The sequence below is a fragment of the Eufriesea mexicana genome, unplaced genomic scaffold (genome assembly GCF_001483705.2).
Source record: "Eufriesea mexicana isolate 0111107269 unplaced genomic scaffold, ASM148370v2 scaffold3677, whole genome shotgun sequence".
Classification (NCBI taxonomy): domain Eukaryota; kingdom Metazoa; phylum Arthropoda; class Insecta; order Hymenoptera; family Apidae; genus Eufriesea; species Eufriesea mexicana.
In genome coordinates this window covers 71,167-96,690 of record NW_016911683.1, presented here as the reverse complement: position 1 = coordinate 96,690, position 25,524 = coordinate 71,167, and the positions used below count along the sequence as shown (strand labels likewise).

Sequence of the window (25,524 nt, the reverse complement as noted above, 5' to 3'; positions counted from 1 at the left end):
GTGTGTGCATATGTGTGTGGGTGTGTGTGCATATGTGTGTGGGTGTGTGTGCATATGTGTGTGGGTGTGTGTGCATATGTGTGTGGGTGTGTGTGTATATGTATAAATATAAAGAGTGTACAATAAAGCATGTTACACCCAGGAAACAATATTTTTTGTACCAAAAAATGTATAAAAAGTTCTTTTATTCCTACAAATTCAATAGTTATAAAGTTACTTAGTTTCTTCTAATCTTCTAATATTGGTAGTACATGTTTCACATTAGGTATCTTTATCATAAAAAAAAGTACATACCTTTGATGTGTATGTACGTGAAAATTTTTAATCCATACAATCAATTTTGATTTTTCATGAGAGAATGAAATAATCCTAAATCTTTGAGAAAAATATTTTTGGCACAAAAAATTGTTTGCCAAATGCCCCATACTTTATAAAATACTCTGTATATGTATACATATGTATGAGTAATACATATGATCGCCCATTAACCTCCTTTTGTCTTTAGTTCGAAGTTGTAAACATCTTTGGGTATACTTACTTGATCAAACAGTGATTAACATTTCAAGGTAATAAGCACAAAAATGGATTTTACCATTTACCCTGTGCAATTTGATTTGATTTAAATAATGATTAATGAATGATGCTTTCTCGAAAACCTCATTTAAGAAATATAACTTTTTCTGTAAACGTTTAAATCTTACTTTAAATTTCACTTTCGTTGCTTAAATCTTAGCAAAAAGAGGTTAAAAATGCGTTTCCTTTTCTAATGCACAAGAAATGCACATGTAAAAAATGCACATACAAAAACATTATTGTTTTCTCTCCTTTTTTTCTTCAATTTTATTTTATGATCTTCGAAAATTCAATTTTGAATACATCAAGAAATTCATTAGAATATTGTTTTTCTACTTAAAAATACAACTAGAGGAATTAAAGTAATTCCTTTGAAAAGTTTAAGAATTTTAATATATATATATATATATATAGTTCTAAAAAACATTTGACTCATTACGATTATACTTATAAATTCATGCGTATTGTAAAACGATTTGATTTATGGATTTCTTGATGTACTTAAAAATGAATAATACGAAACGAAAAAGCTCTCGATCTACGATCGGCCCTAAGTACCAATTAATAAATCTCAATCGTCGATTTCTGGTTCGTTCCGACAGGTGAGTTAATGTAATTGAAAATAAAAAATTGACTATACAATGATTATGTGAAAAGAAATCATGAAGAGCAAAATTAGTAAATTTGAACGAAACGTAAAAAGTAAAACTTTTCTTAAAAATAATAATACTTCTTCTTTGTTTTAAAATTTGATATCCAAGTAAGATACCCTTTACCTTTTAAGATAGATATATATGTATATATAAATGCAAATTTGCATATTTCTTAAACGCTTTTGATTATTTTCATTTTCTTTAATCTTTCTCAGAATTGCTCTTAAACTTCTTTGGAATATAAAATCAATTTCCTCAGAAATATTAAATTTACTTTCTATTTGTTTATTTTAATGCTGATAGTATATTTTTAAAAAAATAATTTTTTCAAGTACCTTGATTAACAGAAAGTATGTTTCAGCCTTTCAAAAATTCTAGTTATAATAATTAATAATAATAATAATAATAATAATAATAATAATAATTAATAATAATAATATAACTATAATATAATTATAATAGATATTAATGCTGCCTAAATGCGGTGTTAATTCGTTATCGATTATGCAGCCCCAATAATATATTTCTAGTCTCAATCTTACCCGACAAAATGGTAGCATTTTCCACACAAAATAACGAAAATGTTCAAGGGGTAAGGTATAATTCAAAGAATTTCTAATATAAAGCTTGTACAATGTATGGCATTCAAGCACTGTTAATGCATTATAGCATCAACATACGTATTTTGTAAGCGTATACCCTAGGCGTTGAACATATTGAAAAAAATTCAATACAATTTTACTTGTACAACCTTCCTTTGCTATTTGCTTATTAACAATGAAGGATGTCAATAAGCTCGTAAATAAGTAGGAAAGATCAGCTCATTTCAAGTTTTTCAGACAAAATTCGTCATTTTCTGTGGAGTTCTGGAAAAACGGAGATAAAATACTACTTGGTACGGCCCTGTCGGGTTTCTTATGTACAGAAGAAAGCCGCCGCCCTCATCTAATGGCATCGTTGGGTGCATTGGAATCGACTTCTGAACTCATATAAACGAGTTCTCCGATTCGAACTGTATTTTGGTCGAAGCGGATCTTGTGCACACCTCTTGGACCTGGATATTTTTATAGGTTTCCTGCGTTGTGAGGGTTCAATAAATGGTGTGTTTTCTTGTTCAGTTGACAGTTTCCTCACCATCGATGCTTTCATCCTGTGTCGTTGAATCGTCTCCGGATCCACCGGTTTGAACAGAGCCGCGTTTCAAGCGCGTTGAACTAAGGCTTATTGGAGGCCCACCTCGTCTGCAAAAACATTTAAAACAACTTCAATCATGTATCCTTTTATTTAAGATAAGTGATAAAATTTACAACAATAAAAAAAATGATTTTCAAATTTCCAAAATCAAATATTTTTTTAATCTACAGATGCTTGTCGTACCCTGTTCCCAGTCATGTAATTACGAATTATGTACGTGAAATTAAAAAACTAATAAAAAATATAATACAATAAACATTTTAAAATAACTACTTTAAAGCCTCCTGCTATGTTCTAAAATATTTGAAAAGTGTAGAAAGAAAAAAGCGACGAAAAGTAAGTAAAGAAATGTATTGAAAAATTGGTATAAGATTAATGATATCAGCAAGACAGAAAAATAGTTTTTAAAATATAACGTACTTAAGGTATACTTCAAGGTATAAAAATTACCGAATGATTGGTGAATTTAATTAAATAAATAAAAAAATAAATGCTATAAAAAATGTACAATTAAAAAAATAAATAAATGAAAGGTACAAGTACACTTCACAAATATATAGAGTTGAAATTATGAATAATATAAAACAAATAATTTAACAGTACAACCAAAAATAAAAAAAAAGTACACAAAACAACACTAATTAAAAAATCTTCCAGCAAAATAAAAATACAAAGATAATGTAAACAAAAAATGCATAAATGAGTGACAAAAATTATTAATTTTAATTATTTAAGAAAATAAAACAATAAGGAAGAATGGAAATAACGCATCGCAAATATTTGCGAAGAGTATAATAGAGTACTTTGTACTTCAGACATATATCTAAACTATAGATGACATAATTTAGATAATTAAAAATAATTTAATTTATAAACTAACCAAGACTCGAGGAATGCTTGAGACTTGAAGAATTTCCGCTTTTTTCACGTGGGGTATGAACTATTCTTTTTCCCTCGACGCCTAAATATTTTAATATGTATAGTAATTTTTCATTTTCAAACTAATTTCCAATAATGTAAGCAAAAGGCAAAGAATTTTAATCTTTTATTCATAAAATTTAATTTATCTCTCTTAGTATAAATAAAATATACAAGAAAAATTTATAAATTATTATATGTTTATTTTGTGTAAATATTATATGTTTATCTACATATGAATTTACGTTTACATACACAATATACATATAAAAATAAATAAAAAAATTAAAAATGAATAAAATTAAAAAGAAAAGAAAAAAAATGAATTTAACAGCCAAAATATAAAAAGAATGAAACGAAACGAATACACATTGAATGTAAATAAATAATTAAAACTTACCTTAATTTATTTTTAAGATTCGCAACTTCCCTGGTTAATTCTTCTTGAGATTCAAGCATATCATCCATTTCTCTTTGCGCTTTCCTTTTCATTGCTTTATGCCTGCTAATTTCTTCTTCAGCTTCATCCAACTGTCTCTTCAAAGCCTTCATTCTAGCATTTACTTTTTCTGCTTGTTCTTTATATTGGTCTGAATTTCTCCTTTCGTCCTCTAATTGTAAACTCAATTCCTTCAATTTTTTCTCTAATTTTCTATTAATTTTTTGTTGTGCAAATCTTTCTTTTGCTTCAGTTTCTAATTGCTCATCAAGATTATTAATCTTTGACTCTAATTGCTGAATTGTAGCTTTGGTCTTCGCTCTTTGAGCAGTTTCCAATTCTGTAAGTTTTGCTTTTAATTCCTTATTTTGTCTTTCTAGTAACAATTTGTGCGATTCCAATTTCTGTGTAGTCGATCTTTCAGTCGTTAAATCATTCGTTAGTTGTTCGATAGTTATTTGAGCTTTTCTGGCTCTATCCATTAGCAATTCCGCATTTGATTGTTCTTCTTCCAATTCTTCTTCTAATGTTGCTATTCTAGCTTCCAATCTACGTTTTTCATCTAACATCAATGTGCCCTTGTTAGCATTATTATTGAGTTCTTCTTGTAATTCGTCTCTTTCATTTTCAGCAGCTCTTCTAGCTCGTTCACTACTAGCATAATCTTCAGTTAACTGCATTAAGTCTGCTTCTAAGCTCTTCACCTTTCTCTCAGTTTCTTTAGCACTTGCGGCAAGTTCATCTCTAGCAGCTCTAGCTTCCTCGGTTTCTCTGGTGCAATCTTTTATTTGGGCTTGAAGTTTTTTCAACTGTTTCAGTGCATCTTCTTTTACCTTATTGTGCATTTCTAATTGCTGTTCGATATCTTTATAATCTGCTTCCATCTTTTTACGTTGTGCAATGGCGGCAGCCCTTTGTTTTCTTTCATCCTCTAACTCTGCCTCAAGGTCGCGTAACTGCTTCACTAATCCTCTTCGCTTTTCTTCGGCTTGCTCTTCTTTAGCTTGCAAATCTCGTTCAAACTGTGCTCTTAGAGCTTGCATATTTACTTCTAAACGTAATTTTGCATCTTCCGTAAATTGTAATTCATCTTCCAACTCTTCTACTTGTGAACGTTGTTCTGCCAATTGTGATTCGAGCGCACGTTTTGCTTTTTCTAATTCGTGTACATTTTTGTCTGCTGTTCCTTGGTTGTTTACAAGTTCATCGAGTTCTGATTGGAGACCTCGGCGAATTCGTTCGAGTTCTTCAACTTTTTCATTCATTTCGTCAAGTTCACGAGTTAAAGATAAGACACGAGTTTCTTTTTCACGAGCTTCTCGTTCAGCAGCATCACGTTGCTCTGCATATTGTTCAGAAACCGCTTTTTCTTCGGCCAGCACCTTAAAAATAATAATGATATTAAGAAAAAGAGAATTTTTAAAACTGATTATGCTAATTCTACTTTTACTTTAGAATCTTATTAAATTTTTGATATATTTAAATGCAAGATAAAAGTAAATGAAAGTTGTATTACTGATAACACCTTATGGACCATAATTAATCTGTGAGAAGCATGTAAAAAAATATTCTTACAATCATATTATGTACTTTAATATATGTGTTTTCTTTCTTTTTTTTTGTGACAACGATAGTTTCAAAGTGATATAACATTATGATATATTATATAATACAATATTATAGTGTTATAGATGATAAATATTATTCACGTTATAATAAATTACATATATTTGATTTTGTGCACAAGTGATCCATAAGATATTGAATATTGTGTAAAAATAAGAAATAATTTAGTGTAAACAATTTTTATCTAGTTATTGGATACCAAATTATTTACATTAAATATTATGTATCATTAATTAATAATGATAATTATATGAAAAACTCACAGAAAGTTCCTCAAACTATTGTTAATAATTAAAAAGAAGTAACAATTCTATTAATCTTAAATTAATATATAATTAAAAAGTAACAATAATTATTCTATCGAAATAATTAAACGAATACAATTATTAATAAAAATAAATTACTAATATAATAAAGATAATATAAATATTAATAATTTGTTTTTGCAAGTAATTCATCAAAATTAATATAACTGAAATTTAAAATACTAAAAATTTACGTTAATATTAAATTAATATAAATTAAGAAATACTTTAATTTGTAAATCCAATAAATCTAAGAAATCAAATAATCAAAGCTACACAAGCAGTTACCTTGTCGAAATTTTTCTGTTTCTTCTCCAATTCCAGCACCTTTGCTCTTTGCGCTTCAAGCTCAATAATACTATCTTCTAATTCTGCTTGAACTTTTTTCTTTGATTTGTCTAATTTATCATTTGCGGCTTGTAATTCTTCAACTTGTCTTTGAAGTGCTTCAATATCTTTCATACATCTCTTCCTAGCTTCTTCCAATGCTGCAGCAGCTTCAGATTCTTCTTCAGCCTTTTTCTTTGCTTCAGCTAGTTGTAGATTTAAGCCCAAAACCTGTTTTAAATACATAAATCATTTAATGAAAATTTTATTTTTACATTTATTGTTGTTGGTGACATTTTAAACAATCTCAAATTTTTTTAAAAAGATGTACAGATATTGCAAATAAGAAATTTTATTGATATATAAAAAGTAACTAGTAATAAGTCGATTTTATCGTTAAATATAATGCAAATGCAAATAAATTGTATAAGCTAAGCTTTAAATTGTTAATGAATTAAATAATTAAATATTATACCTGTTTGTCTAAGGCTCTTTTTGCTTCTTCTTCCTCTTCTAACTGATCGTGCAGACTTTCCTTTTCACTCTCTAATGCTCTTAATTTCGAACTTAAAGCTAATTTTTGTCTAGTTTCCTCTTCAAGTTGCTGTTGAAGTTCTGTAAATTGTGATTCACAAGTTGCTGAGGTTTTTAAAGCTGCAGAAGCTTTCAACTCTGCTGCTTCTAATTGTTGCATGATACTTTCAGATTCTTGTTGTAATTTTGTTACTCTTTCTACTAATTCTTGCCTGTTTCTTTCTACTTCTGCAAGTTTCGCATTTACTTCGGCAAGTTGTTGTTCAGCTTGTTTTCTTCTCCTATCTGACTCTTGTCTGCTGGCACCAACAGACCGAAGTTCTGTAGCCAAATCCGCATTTTCAGCCTCCAACGTTGCTTTTGCTTTTTCTAGGACAGCTTTAGTCTTTTTCAATGCATCCATTTGTTCGTTCAAAGCAGTTAATTCTTGCGTATGTTTATGACGCATGTCTGCTAATGTTGCTTCGTGTATTGATGTTTCTTCCTCTAAATTCTTTTTTAATGTTGCCAATTCTTGTTCTCGTTTGCTTCTTAATTCTTGTTGCGCAGCGGTTGTATCTAAAGAATCTAATAATTCGTTTTTCAATGCTTCTAATTCCTCATTTAAGTCGCGTTTTAATTTTTCTGCCTTTCCTCTAGCAGCTTTCTCAGCTTCCAAATCTTCCTGAAGTTCAGCTAATTGAGACTCTAATTCACGAAGAGCCTTTTGAGCTTGAGCTTTTGCCGCTCCTTCTTCATCCATTTTTGCCATTACTTGATTTAATTCTTCTTCACGCTTACCGAGTTGCAATTGAAGTTCCTCTACCTGCAAAAATGTATAATTATTATTGTTGTTACACTTACATTATAAATTGTTTAAAAATGTATTTGTTACTTCACAACCTTATTTCAATGTAACAAAATTAAGAAAAAGTAAAAATGAATGATTTAGAAAATAATCATCTTCCTACTGTCGAAGTTTGTTGTATTGCTCTAACATACAAGAAGTAAAAACTTTATTTTTCACAAATTTTAATTATATATCACAATATTTTAGTTTTATCCTTGATAGCTTACTCGTATGTGAAAGTATTAAAATGACTTTCACTTTTTCCGAAAATAGTTTCACTGACAAAAATGTTAAACAGAAGAAATAATATTGTATAAAAATGATCATACTTGTGTTTTTCTTTCTGCAAGTTGTTCCTTTAAATCCGAAACCTCGGTTTCTATTTTCCTCTTTGATCTGTCTACTTCCTGCCTTTGTTGATGATCTTTCAACAATCTTTCCTCGAGATCTGCAATTGTTGCTTCATGTTTTGCTTTTAACTTCGATAAGTGTTTTGCTTTTTCTTCTTCTTCAGCAAGTGTCTGAGACAAGTCATTGGCTCTTTCTTCAAGAATCTTTTTTTCTTTTAGTAACTTTTGATTTGTATCATCGGAAAGTGCAAGATCTTCCTCAAGCTTTTTAATTTTTGCATCACATTGTACTTTTTCTAACTGTAATTTTTGTCTAGCAGCTTCTTCTTCTTCTAATTGCTCTTCAAGATCACTTATATTTAATTGTAATTTCTTTTTTTCTTGAGTCAACAGTGCACTCCTTTCTTCTTCTTCTTCAATTCTTGTTTCCAAATCATGAAGAATTTCTTCCAATTCTTGTTTTCTGGCGGCTAATCTCGCTCGCATTTCTTCTGCTTCTGCACATAATTCAACTTCAGCCTGTAACTGTTCCGCTAACATAGTTTTTTCTTCCATAGCTTGTTGATATTTGCGCTCATATTCTTGCGCAGTATGTAACTGCAATTCTAATTTATCCCGCACTTGTTTCAATTCATCTTCTTTTTGCGTTAATTTTTCTTCTTGTTTCGTTACTTCTAGAAGTGGTTTTACTTTAGTATACAAACGCCACCATTGCCAATTCCGTAGTTTTAAATAAGCTGCACAATTTCTCTGAATGATTCTAATAGCATTTAATTGTTGCAAACGTTTCTGATAATTTCTGCGAGCGAGAAAACCACGACAGAATGCTTGGAAATTTACAATTATATCAGTAATCTTATAATCACGTTCTTCTTCAAGATGTGCCAAAACTCCAGCACGGAAGAAAATTTTTGATTGACCAACGCGATAGAGATTAGGGTCAAGTTCAAGAGCTTGAATCTGAAATACAAATTGTGTAACATTCTTATGTATTTAACTATCATTCTAATATAATAATAATTTTGAAGTTTAATTTCCAATATTAAAAATTTAATATATAAATAAGATTATACTTACCATTTTCTCACAAGCTTTTTTTCCATCCATGAACCCTTTAGGAATAGCATTTGGTGTCAAAAGTTCATATCTCTGTCTAAATTCTTGAAATGGTATTCTATTCGGAAATCCTTGTCGACAAATTCGAATTCCTTCCAAAACTCCATTACATCTCAATTGATCTAATACTAATGGTGCATCGATTTTTCCAGCCTTCTTTTCATGATTCGGTATGATGCATCTTACGAAATTGGGATTAGTATTTCTCAAAGTAGACATTAATTTCACTAATTGTTCCTTGTATAACTGTGAAACTGTTCTAAACATGCCTTTTCTTGTTCTTGCACCAAACTGTGTATCAGTTAATGCTTGTTGAGCCATTCCAACAATTTCTGCATCTTTCCAAATGTGACAAACAAAAGGATCTTGTGAATTTTGCAAAAGGCTAACAACATTTTCATTCAATGGGTCCATATTCTTCATTAGCCATTTTGCAGCTGAATAATCAACTTTTCCAGCATAATGTATGATAGCAAAATCTGCAACACCTCTGAAATCTGTTTTCATAAATTTTGGATGTACACTATGAGCACCTACTAATTTTTCAACAAATGTTTTATCTGTTGCTTTAGGGAACCAACATTCTTCATCTAATAATGCCATGATACCTGTTTCGAAATAAAATTTTTGTAATTATTAAAAAAGATTTTAAACAATATACATCATTTTAAAATAACAATGGCAAAAAAACATTTATTTATTAAAGTTATTATAATATTTTAAAACGTAGGAAAAGAAATATCGAAGATGTTACATCTGAATTGCTTATATTCACACATGCTACAAGTCTAATTCGTTATTTCAATTGGATAACTTTCATAAGGAAATATGAAATATGTATGAAATAAACAGATACAATAAGCTATACTAAAGAATAATAAATTTAAAATATTACACTAAGAAACAGAATAAAATATAAATTAAAAAGTTTACAAAGAAAATATCTGTTTTTGAACATACCCATTGGTTTGTCAATTAAATCAATAGTTGGTTGTAAATCTAATCCAAAGTCGATGAATTTCCATTCAATTCCTTCTCTTTGATACTCTTCTTGCTCCAAAATGAACATGGTATGGTTGAATAATTGTTGCAATTTTTCGTTAGTATAATTAATGCATAATTGCTCAAAACTGTTTAGTTCAAATATTTCAAAACCAGCCATATCTAAAATACCAATAAAACTGGCACCCTGTCTTTTTGTTCGATCCAAAGATCTGTTAATTCTATTCACAAGCCATCTAAACATTCTCTCATAACAAGCTTTTGATATTGCTTCTACTGCAAATTCAACTTGCTCCTTTGTCTGTGCTTTCGTTACAAAATCTCTGCCCACTTTAATTCTCGGTTTTAAAAATGCTTTCGTCATTTCTGTCACACTCAAACCCAACAAATGAGAAATCTTTTGAGCAACAGTATTATCCGGTAACGTGGCTTGATCCGAGTTTCTTTCTTGACGGAATTGCATAGAGCCAAAAAGCATTACCGCAGATACAATACGAAAGATCGAAGAGAAGTCTTCATTTGTCATGCCCATAATATGCATAGATTTTACGGTTGAGAAGAACTCAGCTGAATCGTCCACTCCTGGAATTGGTAATGCGCCATTGGATAGGAATGGATAGTGTTTTGGATTCTCCAAAATAAATTCCTCTGAAATTTAAAAAATACGATAAATTATTTTATTGTTTTCTCTTCCTTTTTAAGAAAATTAAAGAAATAATTAGAAATTATAGAATAAAAAATAATTATTAATTACGACTACTTAAAAATTTTAACAGAATATACAACATGGATAATATGCAGTACTTTTGAAAAATTGTCTATTATTTTAGTTTACTCTTTAACGATTTTAATAACAAATAATGAGAAAAATTTGATCAATAATTTCGGACAACTGAGCAATTAGTTATTTTAATAAGCAATTATTAAAACCTATTGAAAATGAGATATTAAATTAAGTATTAATTGCATTTATTTCAAGGTGAATTTACATAGTGAATCTGTGAACGAATAAAACTTGAAATTTAATAATAAAATCTATACTAAAATGGAAATTTATGGAATTATCTTTTCTTTTTCAACTTCTCCTTTTCTTAGAAAAATTAGATTTTCTTGGGCACAATTTTTATCGATTTTCAAACAGGAAATGAGATAGGGAATAATATACTTTCGAGATTTCACGCAATGCCAAATAGAAATTTCATATACAAAACTGCTAATGCAAATTTGAGGATCGGTGACTAGAAAAACTGAAATATTCAGTATAACAAAACTTTGTTACTAAACGATGTCCGAAATGATTCGTTGCCTAACATTCCACGCATGAATAATTGAACTTCAAGTCAGGTAGCAGAGCTGAGTCATCTATGAAGAAGGTTGTTTTAAATCGTTCGTATCCCGAAAGGATAGGCTTAATCGGAGAATAGTGATTCAAGTATGGATCAAAATATCCCTAACAAGTACAACTCATAATGGGCGGAAACATTCAGTGTCTCGAAGCGGGAATATCGATTCACTTCCCCGTCTCGAATAGTAATAAACATTGCGTCCTATCTGGGCTTGGTCTGAGTCAATAACTTTTTACACAGCGTGAATGTGTAAGCAAATGTGACAAACGATAAACTGATAACACGTATTCTGTACACGCTTTTATCCAACAAGTAATTCCCTTATCTAAGGTCTATTTTAAAGAGATATTTGAAATAATACAATATTTTTATATCATTTTCAATACGTCATTTTCCCTCCACGATTGACATATTAAAATAAGAAGAAAAATAGGAAAAAGAAGAACGTTTTGGTGCCAAAAAGGATGGTCTCCATGGATCGCATGAAAATAAATAATTGGAAAGGATTAGTAAAAAAAGAAAAAAAAGAAAAATAATTTCAATTAAAGATGATGAACATCTACTTACTCTTTTGTTCGGGTGAAGTACCAGCTAGGAGTTGATAAAATATGTGGAAGGTTCTTTCATGTTTCGCTTGCCGAATTGCTCTCGACTTCTCCAAAAGATAAGTTTCTATATTTGCACCGGCAATGTAACCGGAAGCATCGAAGTTTATTCGAATGAATTTACCCTGTTTCATAAAAGTTTGATTATTATAGAGATTATAACTGTCATCCAAGTAAATTCATTTCAACTTTCGATCAAGAATACGTGCCAAATATTTTCTACTTGTACGTTTTCATTTCAAGAAAATGTAAATAAATAAGTGGACGAATGTATATGTACATGAAAGTAGATAAATATGTATACGTAGTTATTTATTTATATTCTATTTTTTAACCATCGATGAAAGTATTAATGTTTAATTGTATCTACTAATAGTAATAACATTCTGATAACGGTGAAAGCATTCACAAATAAACTGGAAATGAAAAATTTAGCTAATAGAGAAGATTCAAACAAATGACATTGTCCTTCTGAAAATATTGTAAAATGGATTTTGTTACACATAATAGCATCTTTTATTACCATCTAATATTATCTTAATACCTAAATACAGTTCTATGATAACGATTGATTAAATATTTTGTCGCAGAATCGGGAAAATTATGTATAAATATATACAACGTATAACAAAAAATGTGAAAGCAACTGATTTAGAAAAAAAAAAAAAATGAATTTTAGAAAGATATAACGTTGAAAGAGAAAAAGATTTTAAAACTTACAAATCGAGATGAGTTGTCATTTTTCACTGTTTTAGCATTTCCAAAAGCTTCTAGAATGGGATTTGCTTGTAAGAGTTGTTGTTCCAATTCACCCTACCATCAAAAATGAATTACATTAATCACAATAAGACATTTCGATTCATTTTACAACATGAAAAATATATTTCTTGAATCTGTTACCAAACATATTTTGGAACAATGTAAAAGTTTGGTAAAATAATTTTAATATAAACGTATTTTATTTATACAGTTACTGTTACTTTAAATAGTAAATAGTAAATGAAGTAAAGACATCGTAAAATATGAATATGCCTTTAAAAAATATAATTATCGTACAAATAATACATTCATAAATTTATTGATTATTCATAGCTTAATACGGACACATATGCAAATAAAATTAATCTTTTATAAAATGACAAGTTTGTTTACTTTTTTAATTAATGTATACATTAATTCACAATAAATAAAAAATAAGCAATGCAATCAAAATTATAATATAAATAGTTGTTCGTTCAGAAAATGATTCTGATATTGTCATCATTTCTTTTACTGCAACTATGTATATTATTAATTGGTACAATTTCTTCATTTAACCAGCAAAGAAACAAAAAGAATTGCAACAATCACTTTGCAAAGTGTAAAAAGCAATTTATTATCTATGTGTAAAAGACAAAACTGATTTTGAATTTTGCAATTTTTGGAATTCGCAAGATTTTCGTTGCCTTAAGATATTTTTGTGTCAATATGTTTTCAGGAAATGAAATTTCTCCCTTTTATTTAATAGCTTACGAATGTAATTGAAACAGTTGTTCTTAAACCAAATAAACTAGCTGTAATCCTTTTCAAATAAACCATCAAAGAGAAAATCAAATATTTATGTTCGACATGTGCCATTTTCGTTATTACAAAGAAAAATTATTATTTTATTTAAAACTTCATACGATTAAGCGCAAAGTAAGATAAATACGTAAGAAGCATACAACACGCACACATACATACACATATAAACACGACACAGAATATATTAATAAATAATTTAATTAGTCGACTCTCACGTTAATTACCGCAAATTTATCCGAAACATTTCCGGAACCCTGAATCCAGTGAGCAGCGTAAAATATGAGGAAAACGTGTTAGAACTTCGGAATATTTTCCTGTTTAATCGACTAGTAAGCTATTGTGTTAAAAATAATATTTTCCAATTAATCCTTAATCAATTCCATTTTATTAGTACGCAAAATAAAATCCGAAAAGAGGAGGGTGGAAGGAAGAGGGGAAGAAATTGACGAAGAAATTGAAGTCAGGTGGGGAAGAGAGAAAGAAGCCAGATTACTTGTCTATTAAGACTGGAGGAATTAAATACGGTTACTTTTAAATATCGTTAAACAGAAATAATTATTAATAATATCCATTAGACGAGACGAAACACAGTAATGTATACTTGGACGTGCATGTATTATACGAGAAAGTTAACGGTTACCGAAACAGAACTTCCAAAACCTGGATACAAATAGTTAGTGAACCAAGCTAGAAAAAATACGACAAAACAAAAAGCAAAAAAAAATAAAAAATAAAAAAAATAAAATAACAAAAAATATAATTAATAGGGGAAAAGAAAAGAGGAACACAAAGAAGGCAGATAATAGCATATATATCGCGTGAGCGGAATGTTGATCATTTTGTTTTTGACTTACTATGATTAATGCCGGACTTGGTGTCTAGGTGTGTTGTAGGCCGCCGAAAGTCAGCACCGGGAATGAAAGAATTTACAAAATTAAATTCACGAGCCTTACTTCACGAGTTTGATTTTCATTCGAATTGTTGAAAACTTCGAACAATTGAAATATCGCAAAATATCCAGAATTGCTCGGAGTGTGTCAATAAAATCTGAATAAAATCCTGAGTGACTAAAAATCCTTTATAAATAAAATTAAGGGGAGAGAAAGAGTCTGTGTAAGATCTTAGGTATCAAAAAATCCCTCGGAAATAAGATTGAAAGAAATATAAAAAAATAAAATAAGAATATTACCAGGGACAATCGCAAGGTAACCTAATCGATCGGTATGGCAGTTTTATTTTCGACACATGCGAGGGAATATTATCGCCGTAAACTAGTTACTTTTAAAGTTACTTGTATTAAATGAGTATGTTTAATTGCTCGATTAAAGATTCTGACACGTCACGGGTTATAAAATCTCTCGCGAATCTTTCTCAATGATTTTGCAGTTTAAACGATTCATGCAGTTGTTAAACTCGAATTATGAAACACGTGAAAAGGGAACGACGGTAATTTTTTCCTATATAAGAACACAAGTTTCGAAGCATACGGTGACTCAGAACAGTCCGACGAGAATGACTCAAAGCCGAGTTAGGTCGATAAGTGGATCGTTTCACTGAAAAAGGAAAGATCCTTCGAGAGCCAGTGATCTACGATGGCCTATCATTATCTATCGCGATCGCAGAACAGTCGTCCAGTATTCGACGATCGACTTCGTAAACGATTCACGCAACTCTTACACAATCATCATTAAATGTACACATTTATTTCTTTGTTCCATTCAATTTTACTTTTCTACTCCTTTTTACAAACAACGTATAACATGGTATTCTCCAAATACCTTGCAAGATTTTAAACGATATAATTTTAATTACAGAAAATATTTTGAATAAGACAGGAATTCTTAAGTAAACATTATAGGAGTAACAATTTATTTGAAAATTATTTGTGCTCATCGAATCCCTCCATACCTTATTTTCTACTGTTCACTTTTTGTTTTGGAGTTACGATTATAGCTGTAGTTATATTTTTAAGTAAAAATAACTCTGAGTTTGGATGAGATTTTATTAAAAATATATCTTTCTAGATACTAAAATATTGCACTGTTCTCCTTGTATTAGGAAGTTCAGTATACTATTTTATCTAACCGCGGAAACTGAGATTGAATTTCCGTCCTCTGTTATCGTTCAGTACACTGATAATAAATTTATATTCGTCGACACAATATTCTAAGATTACTGTGATTACGTTAATACGTCGATAATAGGAAAATTATACGGTATCTGCTTACTATAAATTGAATTTTAAATATTTACTTTTCTTTTATCATTAGAAAAATTCAGTAATTTCTTCTCGTACATAATGTTAAAATAATGATTTTAATGTAAGTGACTGAAATACATAGCAATTTATCGAAACATTGGACATGATTGATTTACTCATAAATATATTAATTAATATGATTTCTGTTTCAGTAACTCAAAGTTTGGTATCGATTTAATAAATTCTAAATTTTTCTTTTCCATTGCATCTTATTCAATGTTTATATTATTTATTTGTCCATAACTCGTAGAAAATTTACGAAGCATCATGCACGGAAAAAGAAAAGGGAGAGTATTTACAGAAATTTTCATGCATCGAATGAAATTTATAAAACTCTTGATTAGCATTTTAATCAATTTCTATTCAATTTGAATTCTTCTGGAAAACATCCACTGCAATATACGATAACCAGCTACTTTCTAGTAAGACCATAATGCAAATAAATGTATAGAAAACTTTTTCTTCATTTCAGAATTAGTCGAGTATATCGGGTGTTCGTGTTATTATAAATCTACACTTTTCCTGCAAAGAGTAAGCGTACGGAAAAGATGAGAAAAGACAATTGTTTTACAGTGACTAACACTACTTTTTTCTTTTTAATGGAATGTCATACATTTCTTAGATGATATACAAGCAAGAGTACAGGGCAATTTAACCATGTGTAACGCTATAGCCTTCAGCCATACAAGGACAAGCAATGAAAGAAATAATTTGAACATTCCGTAATATTGCATTTAATAATATACCTTATTTATTAAGCTCTATTGTATTCAATATGATGTTGCTACATCAAAACTGTCAGTATGTTTATTTACGTTATCTATGATGCGATCTATTCACTATTCTGAATGCATAATTTCAGTATTCTCAGATGATACCGTCACATTAAAAATATCATTACATTTAATATACATAATTCAGAAATGTAAACGATTTGTAAGAGTAGATAATGATACACGTACAGGAATATCTTAGATAACATTAACATAAACTATTAAAAAAGTAATTAGGAAATGAAAAATGCATTCTTGCTAATAGAAACCATATTAAATAAATATACTGACTTATCAATAAAACGTAAAGTAAATACGATATTACAAAATATTAAAAGTATTTTTTTTATTTCTGACCTTGTGCAACAGAAAGGCCATTACATCATATGTGGTTAAATTCGCCTTCATACTTAGACATTTTTAATTTCTTTCAGAAAACATTACAGATATAAGAAATTAATAAAGCGTATAAAATATTTAAACAAATATTAAATAAAACACCGATATTCTCTTCCATTTTTCGCTATGTTACTGTTTATGAGAAGAATATTAGCTAGTAACAGTGCAAACATCCTGCATAAAGTAGGATCATAATACTAGGATACAAAGTGTTCGGGTTAAAAAGAAAACTGCAACAGTAAAATAGATATTAGAATGTTCATAAATAAAAACAAGATAACTCGATTCTTATACATAGGCTAATCGTCAAAATTTTTTAGTTACGAATAGTGAAAGAGATAAACATATACGCAACTACACATTTATCTTTGAAATATTTACTATTACGTTTACTATACAATACATTATTAATAGCACATTTACTATTTATATATTACTTATGAATAATTTTAAAAGTTATTTTAGTTACGAAAGAAAACAATCTGCTAGTGTATTTATACTTCAAATCTTAAACATAAACTGACAGTTAAACTGGCCACAATTGTACGAAATTAAACTAAAAAACTGAATACTTTTTATCATAAAATGACGAACTCTAAAAGAAGATCTGTTGTAAATTCTTACAAGCGTGTAAAACTTTTAAAGACTTTTTTATATTTGATTTGTATAAAGCTAGATATATATACTTATTTATTATCAATGAATAATGAATAACAGTTACAATAGTGTTATAATATTTATAATTCATCAAAGTACTATTAAAAATATTATAATATCTATTATACCATAAAATTATGAAAGGGACATTAAGAAGGAAGGATAAGATCCTATACACGTTGCTGCTTGTATATAATAGCGTTTATCATAATAAGTTTATCAATTTATCGGTTCATAGGCATAGGACTTATTTAGAACATGTATAAATGCCTTTATTCTATTTTCAACTGTAAAAATATTACTGACAAATTTATATGACCTAAAATATTGTAATAGGAGAAACAATCATTTGTGACATCTTTTAAAGTTTCTATAATTACTCAAATTTTTTTAAAGCTCTGACAACTAAAACAAAACAATAATTTTAATAGAAAAACATATCTTATATTTTATAAACATGTCATTAATTCAAGTTGAGTAATACGCCGTATTCATTATTTTAACTATTTTCTATTCTACAATAATGTAAAAAAAAAGAAAAAGAATAATAGACAATCTCATTAAAAAAATATCTAATTTATAAAAGTTGTGTACAAACAGAATGTCCTGAAGGGTTCCATTCTTTGACCAAACACTTTTCTTATTATTCTTAATAAAATATATGTATATTTTACAGAAACAAAAGGTATCTAAATTAAAATGCCTTGCTTTGCAACTGATTCCATTTATTCCATACAAATATAATGACGAGTAAAAAGATGTATACCTTAAATTCTTGTAGAAAATATATACAATTATTTACTTCATCTTGCAAATAATTCTTTATCATCAAAATGTGCTATAAAATTAATGGAATTATTACCAAAAAAAAAAGTAAAAAAATAAAAAAAAGGGAGGAAATGAAATATTTAGTTATTAACTTACCGCATTTGATTTCGGCTTTGAAGCAGCGACATACGCCAAGTATTGAATCACTTTCTTCGTGTTTTCAGTTTTGCCAGCACCAGATTCACCGGTGCATAAAATTGACTGATCTTCACGATCTATAAACAAAGATACGAACAAGAAATTAAATATAAAAGGAAAGAAATATAATACAGACATATATATTCCTATTTTAAAGCCACGTAACAAATCAAAGTAAATTCTATATAGATTATCTTATAAATAAATCTGCAATATCCAAAATATCATAAAGTAATATAAAATTAGAAACTAATTTTCCAATTTTAAAAACAAAAATCGAGGGAAAAGATGAGATACCGAGGAGATAAATATCTCGATGATCCTTAACGACTAAATCAATTAGTAAATGACTGGGCAAATAGAAAAGCAATTACCTTGAAGCATAGAACGATATGCAGTGTCCGTAATGGCAAAAACATGGGGTGGAACTTCGTGTCTCTTAATACCCTTATACCTCTCCATTATCTTTTCCGTGTAAATTGGCAGCCTTTTGTATGGATTTACCACCACGCAGAATAGTCCTGAGTATGTCTGCAATCATACCAACGAACCGATGAATTGTCTGACCGAATCGCAAAAAAAATTTCTCGATTGCGGGGATTTTTCTCGTCGAGTATTCCATCGAAAAATCGCGGCAGAGATCAAACGAAATATTTCAAAGATAAAATCTACGGACAGTGACGACTACAAATATTAACTAGATAACCGAATAGTTTTTTCAATTACGTGGATTTATAAAATTTTAAATACTATATTAAATTTTCTTTTATTGCATCGCATTTTTTATTATGTTTTATTATATTACATTTTGCAAAATTTGAAATACCATTACCAAAATTTTTGCTTTTATTGCATCGCATTTTTTATTATGTTTTATTATATTACATTTTAGTTTCATTGTGTTTTGTTACATTACATTTAAATGTTACAGCACAGCGTTATATTACACGTAAATTTTGTCACAACTTAAGGTTTTCCAAGAAAGATCTTTTTAACAATTAAGTCCAATTTTCCTCATATTATATTGCGTATACACGGTATCCGATTTAAATCGACACAGCAAAAAATCTCATAAATAAGTGATTTAAAAAGACAAGCTGACTTTTAGTATTCTAGTTTATCTTCTGATATTCAACATTTTGGATTTCGTAGCTGAAAATACTAGAAGACACGTGATAGCTTGTTTTCTGTGAATCAGCTGTCTGAGAAATTCTTTGTAGTGTTATCTCAAACGGGACACCCTGTACGTAACTTCTATTAAATGTACATTGATAAAGTTCAACAAAAATGTAATTAATTGAATTAATGAATAAAAAATATCATTAAGTGACATTTTCTTTGTCATTAATAGCTATTGACAGTTATAATATTTAATGTTAAGTTAAGTAAAATAACGGTTAATAATATTTATTAAGATAAGAAGTTTCGTAATAAATTTGGGAATATTATCGAATAAATTTACTGCCCCGCCCCCACCAAACGATATACGTATAACCTCAAACAAGTAACATTTCTGTCACATTTTTCGCAGAACGAGTTCAAGGTTAACAAGATACACATACATAAATTATTATCTAAAGAACATTACAAAACAGAAGTAATATTTTTCCTCTTTCTCTTTTTAATTTTTAACCTGACTTCGAGCGTGCAAGAAAAATCAAGTACTACGGTATTTTTCCACGTGTCGTTCATCGTGAGAATATTCTCTCTGCATGAGAATTTCTCTCACGCTTTTTGAAGAACAGTATACAACCGTTATTGATATAGAAAGTTGGCTGAGCTCCTATCGGTTTTGATTTCCCTGTTTAACGTATTAAACGAAATAAACGATATACGAGTTAAACAAAATAACAATCGAGAGGCCGATGAAACGTATAAATAAAATAGCCTGAGAGGAAGAAACCAGTTGCTACTAGTTCAACGAGAATAGTATCGCGTTAAAGTTTGTTTGGAATTCAATTATCGAAACGATAAATTAACGACGAAATAATATGCGTTAAGTTAGTTACCAGATTTTAATGGCGTCGACAATTAAATCGAAAATGTAATTAAACGATGAAATTATGCTGCATTGTAACATACAGAATCAATTAAAAAATACAGAAATTGATATAATCGAATTATATTAATATTGAAATCTAATTTTGTCGAACGTATCAAAAAGGGAAAAAAAAAGAAATCAAAAAAAGACACTCTTTTGTCTCGAAAATTACTTGGTCGTTCAATTACAATCCGTGTAATTCACGTATAGAGGCACTCACAGAGGTTGCGTGGCATATATACTTGAAGCGATTTGCTACGCACGTGTTGCACTTTAACCATCAATAACCCCATAAATTGATAAACGGCTACAGTATGTAAGAAGATAAACACGAACAACGGGAAGATCGATTTGTTTTTTATTCAAAACTCCCGCCTCGGACGGACTGTACACCGCGAGCTACAGTTTGTGCTCCTTAAGGGATCAAATTATATATCATAGTTTACGGTAAGCTGAGACTTTGTAACAGCTTTCTTTTTCATTTTGATGAATAATTTACGAGTTAAACGGAACGAAAAGCCAAAGGTATGCGTCACCATTCGGGAAAGATGAGCAAGCGGATCGGTTTACACTTTACACAAGTTCATACTGACGTGTCTAACCACGAAAAAATGTCAAGTAGGAAACGATCAAAAAAATGTTCGTAGCTTAAGAGGTTAACTTTCTATATTTCTCTGATTAACCTTTTTATCGTTTTCATTGACAGGAACGAACTGGAAAATAAGAAAGATGCGTTTGGATGAAACACTGTGTGTTAACGAAAATGTAACAATAACTCATTTCTCGATAACAATTGTACCGGTAGTCGTTCGATAAGAGGTTAAATAACTTTGCTCTGTTTCAGTACCGTTGATAAGAGGACAGTGGTAGGTTTGCGGTATATTCGCTGAAATAATGAAACGATGACCTAATAATCGATACAAACAATCTTATTCTTATGCAATAAGTCATATCCACAATCATGTAGCTTATGATATTAATACATCAAAATTATAGGCTTACAGTATTTGTGAAAAAATGACCAAATTAAGTATAACCTAAAAACTAGCATTTTTTCAATAATATCAAAATAATATAAAAGACACGTTAATTTTAGTTCTAAAATTCGCAAATTTTCAATACAAAATTTTTATCAAAAAGGCGTTTATCAGTGTTTTCAATTCGAGAAAAAAAATTCAGTATACTTTCCTTTAATTTATATGTACATTGAAACGTAACGTATCTTGTCTTCCAAGATATTTTTTTTTTATAATACTTTATCAAAAATTAGTTAACGAATAACGATAATAATATGTATTTCGTTATAACATTTATAATTATTGATCTCATCTATCTAGTAAATATATAGCTTTTTACGTGTACATAATTCCTTATAAAATATTCTGTATTAAATTTTGCTAATTTTTAATTAAAAAATATCGTATTTTCTTATGAAAGATATATTATCATAACTTTTATGGTAATATGCTTATAACGAGTAGTCTTTTGGAACCATTTCATGGTTTGCAAATTACATCTTTACATTTATAGTGTTCAATAACTTCAATTGAAGAAAAACATTTACTGTCTCGCTTTTTTTCCTCGCAAAACAGATGAACCTAACCGAGGTCGAACAAAGTCTCAATGCAAAGTAGGGATCCACGGCTATTTTGTTCCCTTTTTTTTTTTTTAAACAGAACTCTCTCCTCGAAGGTCTCCAAAACCGGTCTCTGAGAGTGTCGTGTCGTCGACCTGCCTAACATTCCTGGTTATAGCTCACTAACAACCACCGACTCTAACTCCCTCTAAAGGAAAATTGCATCTCTTTCTTGACTTGGTGATGCATAGACTAATGTCACTTTCAACGTTAATTCATAAAACATTGATCTAAGTAGCGCGAAGTAATCATAGGTTTACCTTGTTTTTATTCCAAAAATATACGTTTCTTTTGTTTCAGATAAAAATGTTCATAATAAGCGGCCTTAGGACATGGAAGCCTTTTAATAACAGACGACATATACGAGTGACAAAGAGAAAACGGTCTTGTATCGTATTTAAGAACGACATTGGTAATATTGGACAAGGTGCAAAAAATTTGTTTTTTAAATTTTATTCAAGCCAACAACGCTACAAAGTATAATAAATACGGATATTAAACGAAATATTCATTTTAAAAAAATTTGTATTTGTTGATATATAGTACACAAAGAATACGATAATTTCATATATTTTTATATAATTAATAGTCAGCGAGTATTCAAGTTATTGACTATTAAAATTGCCTGCGCGTGCAGAAATCTTTAGTAATTGAAGCATATTAAAGTGCGCTGTTTTCTGCACAATTTATCACGGGTTTTAGACACACGCATCACGAGCACGACACGATGCTATTATACGCGTGTACGGAGCGCCACGAGAAAAAGAAAACGTATAATTCCCGTTTTATTATATTTTCATGATTCCGTATCACTTTTACTAACAGAACCATCCACGAAAGCATTATGCACTTTCTATTTCGTAAAACTCGTTGATCCAATAAACAATTAAAATAATCAAACACGATACATTTATACGTGATATCCAAACCTAACCTATATGTACATATATACTTCAGGATATTTTAATTGTACTGCATCAAGATCACAAAACCGAAAAACCGAAGGAAGAACGATATTGTCTACATATGTATATATAAAAACAATATTAAATGGTACAAAAATGAATTTAGTATGATATTATAAAGAACTATAGCGTTTCGAATGACAACAAAACAAATCTCGATTTTCAGTATGCCCCAAATTAGTAGACACGTAAGCATCCTTTTTGGGATGATGTTTTGGCTCATATTCGGACAGAGGGAGAGTAAAAAGGAGAAGGGAAACGAACTGAAATCAAAGGGAGGGGAAGAAAGATATAAAGAAGAGGGGACGCGAAAGAAGGAGAAGGAGAAAGAGAAGGAGGAGAAAGAAAAGAGGAGGACAAGGGTATATGACGAAGCGACGTGTTCAATCTATCCCGGAATCTGTGCAGTTTCATCAGAGTTCGGTTTCTTTCCTAAGAAGACCGAAACTGCGACTTTACTATAAAAGGCACGAAATCTTCAACGAAACTGGCTCTTTCTCTCTTTTCCTCTTCTACTCGTCGCCGGTATATTACATCGGGACGTTTACGGTACCGCGAGGAAGCAGGTTAAGGACATTCGTCCTTATAAGGACTCCTCCCTGATCGTTCTCTTTCTCTTTTCTCCTTTCCTAAATTCGATAGAGACGAAACGCCGATGCTTTTCTCGTAAATCTTTTTTCGTATCGATCCCTTTCTCGTTCGTTCTTATGTTCGTGTTTACTACGTCTCGTTTTATAATTCCGTTACGGAAATTACAAGCGACTATATTAACGTAGGAGTAGTATAACGAGAGTATACACAGCTGGCAGCGTATTTTCGTGCGCATGCTTCTTATCATGGCAGTAAGTATTTGAAAGCTAAAAGAAATTACGATCCAGCTGAATCCGTGAGTTTGTTTGAATTTGTATGACAAAGCAATATCGATATCCGATTATATTCTTCACGGAAGGGAGGAAACTAATCGATGGCTTTTTTAACAGTATCCACTGATCGTAACCGATCGAGAGTCGATTCGGATGATTTTCGGAACGTTACACGGAATGCGATATATCGCGGATTGGAAGAAGAAAAATCAGCACGTACGAGGCACATGCATGACGTCATTCTCTCGTGTCCTAGAATGCTTGCCATACGTAAGCAGATATTTCTATATCGTAAGGCTCAATAAAAGAAGCAATTCTTTTAATTAATATCGACCGATAAAAGTCTGCGTGATCTTCAGTTGTGATTCTGTTCCAATGTCCAGAGAAAAAGAATTCAAGTAAAAGTGCCCATAATTCGGATGCGTTTGTCTACCAAGAAACAATTTTTAAAATTCGCTCGCCAAATTTATACAAATTTTCAGACTAATAAAAATCAGTTCTTTTCATCCCAGTTATATCTATGCTTTTCATTTTTCCATCATTTTCAATAAAAAGTAATTCGTCTTACATTTCAGTAAGGGTAAATATTCGTATAACGGAATTAAAGGATCATCGATCCAGATATATACATATAAAATCTCGTTTCCATGGTAAAATTTCGAAATTGAAATACAACCTTCGGAGAATGCTAAAAATTACGGTGAGTCAATGTTACGTGGAAATAAGACATGGGCGTTATCAGTCCCCCTGATAACAGGTAAGAAATGAACCAGAGTTTAGCTACCCACCAACATTAAAATTCCAACATTCTTTGAAGTTTCGGCTGCATGTTTTTAATGATTAAATATTATTTATATAATACGTGTATTTACTCTTTATTTACAAACGATAATACCGAAGGAAATAAAACTGAAAACACGTATTAATGAATTAATGCACATTATCTTTCCTTCTATATCAATAACTTGGTAGTAAAAACAAGAAACTTGTTATCGAAATATTATGCTCTTGGAATGATTCAATGAACACTAATCGTGTATGAAAAAATGTAACGAAGAAGGAAACTACTTTTCAAATTTCTCACGTACCGATGTATCGTACACTTTAGATTGTAAATAAATGGCATGAAGTTAACACGAGTTTTGTTATGAAGCAATAACGAATTAATAAATAAATTAATGTATCCTTTCCTGTATTTCTTTTATAACTTCTGTTTATCTTTACATTCTCTAAAAGATATAATTACATTAAATTTTTTCCTTCACATATCTTTTAGTAAAGTTCAGTCACTTGGAAGGCAACTTATGCAATCATTTATACAACGAAAAATTTATATAACATTTCAATTTACTGATTATTTATGAACAAGGAAAAAATGTTGAAAGCCTTTCAATAAAGATAATCATCGATTTAATAGCATTTTTATAATAAATTTCTATAATCTATTTCTATGTGGGGTATAATCTATATCTAGTTCTTAACTTGATTTAAAATGAGATAATGTTTTGCCTTTTGTTGTTACTGATCACGAAATTTAAAAGATAAGTAAACGTAACGCGTAAACGAGAGGAATCAAAGAAATAA

General features: G+C 29.8%; 1 protein-coding gene across 3 annotated transcripts in view; it reads right to left on the bottom strand.

The window, feature by feature from the left end:
- zip (myosin heavy chain 10) overlaps positions 1-25,524 on the bottom strand; it is a 31,302-nt gene that overhangs the window by 3,329 nt on the left and 2,449 nt on the right. The window contains exons 2-14 of one of the 3 annotated variants that reach the window (XM_017905167.1): positions 18,810-18,966; positions 18,394-18,512; positions 14,235-14,258; positions 12,538-12,630; positions 11,780-11,942; positions 9,825-10,514; positions 8,826-9,472; positions 7,728-8,708; positions 6,511-7,374; positions 5,997-6,266; positions 3,739-5,159; positions 2,361-2,467; positions 1,702-2,301 (exon numbers count right to left, since the gene is read on the bottom strand). In XM_017905167.1, the coding sequence (XP_017760656.1) occupies positions 2,291-2,301; positions 2,361-2,467; positions 3,739-5,159; positions 5,997-6,266; positions 6,511-7,374; positions 7,728-8,708; positions 8,826-9,472; positions 9,825-10,514; positions 11,780-11,942; positions 12,538-12,630; positions 14,235-14,258; positions 18,394-18,512; positions 18,810-18,966 (5,547 nt within the window). In that variant the 3' untranslated portion in view covers positions 1,702-2,290. Of the gene's footprint in view, positions 1-1,701; positions 2,302-2,360; positions 2,468-3,738; positions 5,160-5,996; positions 6,267-6,510; positions 7,375-7,727; positions 8,709-8,825; positions 9,473-9,824; positions 10,515-11,779; positions 11,943-12,537; positions 12,631-14,234; positions 14,259-18,393; positions 18,513-18,809; positions 18,967-25,524 lie in introns of those variants that run through there. The other 2 variants (XM_017905166.1, XM_017905168.1) reach the window with 2 other exon arrangements.